The sequence below is a fragment of the Mus pahari genome, chromosome 6 (genome assembly GCF_900095145.1).
Source record: "Mus pahari chromosome 6, PAHARI_EIJ_v1.1, whole genome shotgun sequence".
NCBI lineage: Eukaryota > Metazoa > Chordata > Mammalia > Rodentia > Muridae > Mus > Mus pahari.
Genome location: NC_034595.1, coordinates 91,855,330 through 91,864,158, shown reverse-complemented (window position 1 = coordinate 91,864,158; position 8,829 = coordinate 91,855,330). Strand labels below are relative to the sequence as shown.

The window sequence follows — 8,829 nt, the reverse complement described above, 5'->3', positions numbered from 1 at the left end:
TCCTCCTCCTCCTCCTCCTCCTCCTCCTCTTCTTCTTCTTCTTCTTCTTCTTCTTCTTCTTCTTCTTCTTCTTCTTCTTCTTCTTCTTCTTTTCCTCCTCTTCTCCTCCTCCTCCCCTCCCTCCCTCTCTCCCTCTTTCTTTCTTTTCGAGACAGGGTTTCTCTGTGTAGCCTCTTTTGCCTTGGAACTCACTGTGTAGACAGGCTGGCCTCAAGCTCACAGAGATCCACCTGCCTCTGCTTCCCGAGTGCTGGGATGAAAGGCGTGCACCAGCACCACCCAGATTTATTACTGACTCATTTATTACTCTCGGAAGGACCTGCCAGCTTCCTTCCCGTGACAAACTCTGTGTGCACAGTCTCTTGGCCACCTCCTCTCCAGTTCCCACAGTACTTCCCAGTTCTCTTAGGACCTGTCACTGTCCCCATGGTCAATTTACATCTCTACTGCCTTCTAGCCTCCCCAGCCACCAGTGGCCCCCTGAACCTTCTCCCTGGCTCTAATGGGGCGTTGTCTATAGGCCAACAAGGGGAGGCCAGAACGACCCTTCTGGGCTCTGCCCTCCCCACAGAGGGAAGCACACCTGCTTCTCAGCCTCTGGGCTCCTGACATTTCCCAGAGGCTCTGGGTCCTGCCTCAGCTACCCAGAATAGCCCCAAGGTGTCAGGTGGCGCCTGGTGCGGGGGAGGGGGGGTAGATTCATGGGAAATGTCACCAGGATTGAGTTTGAGGCCACTGGCCCTGGGAACCTAGCCACAGGAGTTATGGTGGCTCCTTTAGGCCAGCTGCCAGCCCCGGGGACCACGGCTGTGCTGGCCCTGTCTTCTGACTTGTCCTAGAGGCTTGGGAGGGATGCAGTGTGAAGAAGCGCTCTGGGGTCTGGGAGAAGAAGGCCATCCCGGTATGGATGCTGAACATTCCAGTCCTGGGCCTGGGGGAAGCTCGGGCCTGTGGAGCATTTACCCAGGGCACAAAGGGGAGAATGGCACTGAGGTGCCAGGATGCGTCCTCTGCCTGGACCTCAGCAGGAAGGGCAACTGTTCCCTCCCACCCTTCTCCCCTGCCCCCACTTTCCTCAGTAAAGTCTATTGCGGGGGTGTGGGGGGGGATAGAGCCCAGAGAGGGTGGTCTGCTCGTCAGGGTCACACAGCGGGATCAGATACAGAGATTTGGCCATGGGCGCCTTGGTTTGTTCCCCTATTTCAGGGTGATGTCCCTCCAGGCAGGGAGTAAGAAGAAGAAGGGAGAGGAGAGAGGAGGGCCTCCGCTCAGCACCTGCTGGGCCTTGACACAGGCCCTGTGCACACCCCACTTCCCCTGAACCCCTGGAGGCACCATGCTAGGATGCTCTATAAAAACCTCCCTTTTCCAGGTGGAGAAACCAAGGCTGGGGATGATGGAGGATGGTGTGAGGTGGACAGAGGGGGCCAAGCCATGGCTAGTTCCTGTCTGTGCTGAGGCTGGGTTCTTGCTGTCCGTGCGGGCTTAGACAGTCCTAGTGAGGTGCACTCAGACCTGCTTCTGTAGGGCCAGGTCTAGTGTCTAGGTATGTTCAGGGTGTCCCTGCCTCTGAGGTGCTGCCTCTAGTCCCTCAGAGTGGAGGAGCCAGAGGGAGAAGGTCAGGTCAGGTGGGACATAGACCATAGATGGGTCACTGGTTCCTCCTGCTAGTGGAACAGAAAACAGACATGATTTGAGCGGATTTCAATTGGCCTGGTTGTTACAATGTAAATGTCTGCCTTCCATTCTGAGAGGACGCCTGCCTGGGAGCCTCCATCACGGAGCTGTATCTCAGAACGACTCCTCCGCCTCCTTTTTCATTACTTCTTGAGACAGTGTTTACTTAAGCCATCTAGGTGGGCCTTGAACTCTCTCTCTCTCTTCTTAGCCCAGAAAGGCACTGGCAGTCAGTCTCCTGCCTCAGCTTCTGAGCAGCTGGGATGACAGGTATGGGTCTCCAGCCCTGCTTTCCTTTCTGCTTAAAAAAAAAAAGATTTATTTATTTTTATTTTATGTGCATTGGTGTTTCGCCCATACGTATATTTGTATGAGGCTGTCAGATCATTTCGGGTTGAATTACAGACAGATCCGGGCTGCCATGTGGGTGCTTGAATTGATCCCTGGTCTGCTGGAAGAGCAGCCAATGCTCTTAACTGCTGGGCCATCTCTCCAGCAAACGCTATTCATTTATATATATTTTTGAGATGGGGCAGATGTAGCTCGAGCTAGCCTTGAATTTGCTATGTAACCAAGGCTGGCCTTAAAATTCTGGTCCTCCTGTACCTGTCACCCACGTTCTGGGATTACTAGTGTATTTCATGATTTGTGTGTATGTGTGTGTGTGTGTGTGTGTGTGTGTGCACGCGCGCGCACGCGCGAGTGTGCGTGTGTGTATTATATATGTATATATTACTCAGGCTGTCAGGATTTATCTGCTGAGCCATCTCAAACACTCCTTTGCCTGCTTTTTATTGTGGAAATGGTGGTGCTAGCTGAAGACGAACTTTTACTAATGTTGGTCTTTCTCTCTCGTAAAGATAAGCTTCCATTTTCCTTATTGTCTTTGGGAGAGCCACGGGACACGTTTTACTGTCCCGTGAACTAAGACAACCAGGACTCATGGCAGTTAAGTAGCCACCGAAGAGCGAAAACAGGACACTCTGAGGATGGTGGATGGTGTTGGCGCGGCTTCTTTGCCTCCTGCAGTCGGGTGTCACCAGGGCCACACCTGAGCTCCCTCTGAACCTCGAGCTCAGCCTCTGGTCTCAGCTGGAGGACAAGCCTGGTTACCTCCTCCTCTGACCATCTCTCTGCCTGTGTCACCTCGGTGCACATCCTGAGAGCTTGCCAGCCAGGGTCACCTCTGACAGGTCTCTGGCCGCCGCCCCGCTCCCCACGGGCTTTGTCCTCAGGTATCCCTGGCTCTGTGGGATTGGGTTTCCTGGGGGCGGTCATCTGAGACAGGTGGGGGCTGTGTTTGCAAGGCTGCTCAGTCACACGCCAGGGCTCACAGCATGCTGGGGAGTCAGGCTACAACTCTCACCCAGCATCTCCCCGTCATCCCAAGGCCCCCTCTCTCCTGGGCCAAGAAGCCCTCAGTACAGAGGGAAGAACACAGTGACAGCACTAGGGAGAGCACTGCCACTGAGGGTCCTCCAGCCTCCGAAGGGCCACAAGAGAAAAGAAGGAGGATCTCACAGAGAAGTACCAGTTTTTAGAGGAAGTTTCACGACTCTTAGAAAATTAGACAGCTGGCGTGACTTGGTGCCCTACCAACTATTTCCAGGTGTAACCCAGGCAACTCTGTTTTGCCTTTTCTGAGCCTCCGTTTTTCCATCTGCTTAATGGGTATGGTTTTAGTGATTCTCCTTACAACAGCTGAAAGGATAGATTGGCGACTTTACAGCAAGGTCTGCAGCATGCTAAACAGTGGGTGCTCAACAAACGGCCTGTGTTTATCTGCCTCCTCTTCCTCTTCCATTTCCTTCTTCTCAGAGCACCCCGTCTCTATAGCACTGAGTCAGGGGACAGTGTCCAGATGGTGGTTCTCACCACTGTCAATGTTTAACCACAGTTGGATGACAGAATGAGCGTCTGGACGCCTTCTAGCTTGAAGGCATCAATAAAGATAAAATCTTATGTGCAGCAGGGACTGATTATTCAGAAGGGTCACATCCCTGGGTTCTGCTCAGCCTATGGTGTCCCTGATACCCAGAGAGTCATGTCCCTGGGCTCTACTCGGCCCACGGTCGGTGTCCCTGACACCCACAGCAGGGCCCTGCAGGGGTAGAACTGAGGGAATCGTTTCCAGTTTGGAACTCGACCTGCCCCACTGTTGCTGTGTGACTGTGAATGAGTTTCCTAACCTCGCTGGGCCACATCATCCTTTGTGGATCAAATGAAGAGCCTGGACCAGATGAGTTAAGGACCCCAGGCTGTGTCCCTGTGCCTAGGGATGGGGCCGGGATGGTGGTGAGGAATGTCAGGGATAGTGGCAGTGCCTGGAGACTCCAGGCTGCAGTGCGTGCGTGTGTGTGTGTGTGTGTGTGTGTGTGTGTGTACAGGGCTGGACAGAGGCTTCGGGCTTTTCTCTTTCTCTCTGCAGCCCACAGAGCCTGTGAAGGGAACCCCACGACCATCTCCTCCACAGGAGCACCCCCTCCCGTCCCCGGAGTCTCAGGGTTCACACGCTCCACTCTGAAGCTTGAATTACTTGGAAGTGGCTCCAGGAGCCAGTCTGCCACCCTGAAACCCACTCTAAGCACTTTTCTAGGTTCCCCCAAAGTGAAGACACCCCCGGCCCCCAGCACCAACTCACCAATGGCTGTGAGGAAGAGCCCAGCCTGGTCAATGGGAGCGCTGCCCTCCTCTTCATAGTAGTTTACGGTGACCTTGGTGAGATGCGCACATGGGGACAGGAGAGAAGGGCAGAGGTCACAGGTTACAGTGAAAAATGAAACAAAAGACCAGGAGTAACCCCCTACCTCCCAGCCCATCAGTCCTCTCTAGACGCAGGGCCCCCTCCTCCAGGAAGCACTCCTGGACTGTTAGATGCTTCTCCCAGATAATCCAATCAGAGAGGGGGCTCCTCTCCCCTATCTGACCTGTTCCCTGGCACCCCCCTCCGCCTTCTTGGGCGCATGCCCACTCTGCTGTGTGTGTAGCACCAGCCAAGCCCCAGGGACTTTTTCCACTGTATGGCACCAGGTGCCAAAGCTGAACATGGCCTAGAGTAAAATTCTCTAGAGCCTGGAGTGGGGACCATCTGGCCTTGTTGCATCATCTGGGCAAACCATTCCACCCTTGACTGCTCAGCACCTAACTTTAGCCATGGTGAGGTCTGTGGTGCTACGCACATCATCTCTCATCAGCTATGTATCCCAGGCTAACTTCAACCCAGTGATGCTCCTGTCTCTGCCTCTTAAGTCCTGGCCTCTCTTTGCATGTGTGCATCCTGAACACTCTCACCATGTAGCTCGGGTTAGTCTGGTCTCAGTGAGGCTGATCTCAAGCTTGCAGCAATCCTCCTGCCTCAGCGTATGTTTCCTTCAGCTCTTCAAGTCTTTGTTCCTCCCCCTGCCCCTGTTTCTTTCTCCTTCCTTCTTTCTGTCCTAGGAATTGACCTCAGGGATTCACATATGCTAGACACAAAACTACGAGCTATGTTGCCAGCACTAGTTTTCATTTAAAAAAATTCTTTTACGTGTATGGGGTTTTGCCTGCATGTATGTCTATGTACCATGTGCATGCCTGGTACTTTTGGAGGCCAGAACAGGGCATCAGATCCCTTGGAACTGGAGTTACAGATGGTTGTGTGTCACCATGCGGGTGCTGGGACTTGATCCAGGGTCCTCTGGAAGAGCAGCCAGTGCTCTTAACCACTGAGCCATCTCTCTGGCCCCCGGTTTTCAGTTTTTGAGACAGGATCTCATATGCCCCATGCTGGCTAAAGCAGGCCTTGAACTCTTGATCCTCCTGCTTCTGCTTCTTAAGTGCTGGGGTTACGGGTGTGTGGCTTCATGCCTGGCCACTCAGCTTCCCATGCCCCCCACCCTCACCCCCACTCTGCCCCTGTAGCTGCTAGCTATAAAAGCACTATATGGCTCCCACTGTTTCTGTGGCTCAGGCTATCCCAGCACGACTTTGGGCCTCCTCAGACCTGGACACTGTCTTCCCGGCCATGGTACCTTGTCGCTGCTGGCCTCTGTGCTGGCCTGGGCCATGCTGAGCCGCAGTGTGCTGCTGGGTGACAGGGCCCAGCGCTGCTTGCCGTTGGTGACCACCTCCTCTGCCTCTCCATCACGTACGACCTCCACCTTCACACCCTCCGAGTGCTTCAGGCTGAAGGTTTTGGCCCCAGCAGGGGCTGCACTGTAGGAAGAGCAGACAGAGGGTCAGACGGAGTCTGGGCTACGTGGGACAAGGGTGTCAGCAAGAGAGTTCCAGAGGGGTAGAGGCCCCCCCCCAGGCTATGTGGTCTGGGGGACCCAGGCAGACCCAGCTGTGCTGCCATGACCAGCTGGTGACAGGAGATTGTGAAAAGCTAATCTTGCACTTGCTGAGTTGGAGTTCAACCCTGTCTGTCTGTCTGTCTGTCCTCACTCTGTGTCTGTCTGTCTGTCTGTCTCTGTCTCTGTCTCTGTCTCTGTCTCTGTCTCTCTCTGTGCTGTGTTACAGATGGAACCCACACAAACTACTCAACCATGCCTTTAGCCTTAAGACCGGAACATTTTTTTCTTGATAGACAGGATATTTTTATGTCACTCAGACTGACCCCAAAGTTACTATACTCCTACGTTAGCCTCCCAAGTGCTGAAACTTTTAGGCATGTAGCGCCACACTTGACTTAGACTCTGATTCATTCATTCACTCCCTCATTCATTCATTCGTTCATTCATTGACTCATTCATTACGGAGACATGGTCTCTTGTAGCTCAGGCTGGCCTTGAACTTGCCATGTAGGTAAAGATGACCGTAAACTTCTGATTCTCCTGTATCCACCTTCACAGGCTGGATTATAGACCTGGCTTATGCTATGCTGGAGACTGAACCCAGCGCCTTGACCATGCTAGGCAAGGGCTTTACCAACTGAGCCACATCCCCACTTCGGGCCTTGAATTCTTACTGGGGTCCTGATGCTTCGGCAGATGGGCAACCGGTTTTGGGAGCATGGGACTCTGTAGGGTGAGTGACAAACTTATAGACAGGGTGGTTTTGCTCCAAAGGTAGAGCTGGGCCTGGAATCCCATCTCCTGCCTGGTGCCACTGGGGACTTATCAGGAGGGGCCCTGGAACCAGGCTTTGTCTCAAAGGTCCCCAGGCCTGGAATTCCTGACCACTGAAGGCCGTATCTTGGGACTCATGCATGGCTTCCTGCTGAAGGAGAAATGGGATTGTGAGAACTCAGCAAGACTCAGGGTAGGGAGGGCATTGGCTGCTCTGGCCGCTAGATACGGAACTTTATGTAAGACAATTTATACTCTGACATTCTAACTCAACAGGGTGGCGTCTGGAGACTTTTAGGAGATGGCGAAGGTTGCACAGGGGCATCAGGGGCTCTAATCAACTATGAATGGTGGTCTTTTAAGAAGTGAGAGAGAAAATAAAGGGGCACAGGTAGCAGGTGCCAGGGCGGCCAGGGGGCGGAGGTGCCAGGACTGGCAGTTTGGGTAAACCAGGTTTGAGGGTTCCTAAGGACCACAGTGGGTCTGGGGGCTCTGAAAGGATTCTTGTAGGATGTGAAATGACTGCAGTGCAGGCCTGAGTATGTCTCAAAGGCATAGCTGTTGCTGGGGACGGGGGCAGCAATCCGAGGTCCGAGAGTCTCAGAAACATTGCACACTGTTTAAATTTTCAAGCATTCTCTCTCTCTCTTTTTCTTCCTCTTCCTTTTCTTCATCTTCCTCCCTCCTCCTCTTCTTCTTCATCATCACTATTTTTCTTTTGGACACAGGGTCTTCATATGTAGCTTTGCCTGTCCTGAAATTCACTATGCAGACCAGACTGGCCTTTAACCTGCCTCTGCCAGGAGCGCCGGGGCCACGAGCTTGTGCTGCCATAACTGGACTTAAGTCTTCAGGCCCCACCCCCATGCCTACAGACCTAGGGGTCCCATCCCCTGAGAGGCTGCTGGGTGTCAGGGTCAGGTGAGATTTGTGATGAAGCAGGGGACTAGGCTGAACCAGAGGCTCAAGGCTGTGACTCTCAAGTGTAGCGGTAGCAGCAGCAACAGCAGCAGCCGCCACTGCCGCCGCCACCGCTGGCCGCCGCCGCCGCCTCCCTGGCAGCTTAGACGCTTAGACTACCAGGTCCTAAGAACATTCTATAAACTCCCGGGGCCACCGTTTGAGAAACACTGATGTCATCTTCCGCAGTGCGGTCTTGGTCTTGTCGTTCTCTTAGCCCTGGGGTGGGCCCAGGTGGTGGCTGGGAGTCTACGGAGTCTGCCAAGTAATGCATTCTGTTTGTTTTGTTTTCGAGACAGGGATTTTCTTAGCCCCAGCTGTCCTGAAACTCACTCTGTAGACTAGGCTTCCTGGCTCTGCCTCCCAAGTGCTGGGACTAGAGTCGTGAGCCACACCACAGCCTGGCAAGGCCAGCAGGCCATCCTCAGTCTTTTGGCTGAAATCGAATGGAGGGTGCTAGAGCCCCGCCCTCCTTGAAATAAGACCACTTCATCTGGCTTTTACATCAAGTTTCCATAGTGGGGTTTTCTGAGATAAGGATGCTTTGCAAACCACACCAAAAGCAAGATCCCTCAGGACCGCATTCATCCCTGTGCCTGCCTCCATCCCTCTGATCCAGTAAAAAACCTGAGGAACATCTCGTGGGTTAACACCAGAGCCACATCAGAGCTCCTGGGCCCCAGGCGGCCCACAGCCCTGCACCAGCCTTGCTTGAGGCTAAGCAAACAGCTATTCTTGGAGCTCTGGCAGAGGCCACAAAGGCGCCATTGTCCCATGTGGATCCTGTTGGCTGCCTCCTCCCTGGGGAAGATCCTGTTAGAATCCCCTGCAGAAACCCGAGAGCGTAGGGCTCCAGATGGCTTGGGGTCCCTAGAGCCTGTGGGACAGTACTGAGGGAGGGAAAGGAATGGGGTGGGGTAGCTTTGACCTCCTGGCTTACTGGAGAGAGTCTCACAGAGAGCATACTTGGGACGGAAGGCTCGCCCTGAGACCCATGTCTGCACTGTGTCCCAGCACCAGGGGGGACAGTAAATGGACACTTCCTGATTAGCTTCCAAGCTGGTATCAGACTATTTTATACATCTATTAACTCTACGTGTGTGTGTGTGTGTGTGTGTGTGTGGTGTGTGTGTGTGCGTGTGTG

The 8,829-nt window shown here is 53.7% G+C and overlaps 1 protein-coding gene across 1 annotated transcript in view; it reads right to left on the bottom strand.

Moving 5' to 3' along the window:
* The window catches only part of Padi2 (peptidyl arginine deiminase 2), a 42,164-nt gene that overhangs the window by 25,517 nt on the left and 7,818 nt on the right, over positions 1-8,829 (bottom strand). Inside the window, exons 2-3 of the mRNA XM_021200161.1 lie at positions 5,688-5,871; positions 4,319-4,391 (exon numbers count right to left, since the gene is read on the bottom strand). Of these exons, the coding sequence (XP_021055820.1) occupies positions 4,319-4,391; positions 5,688-5,871 (257 nt within the window). The remainder of the gene's footprint in view (positions 1-4,318; positions 4,392-5,687; positions 5,872-8,829) is intronic.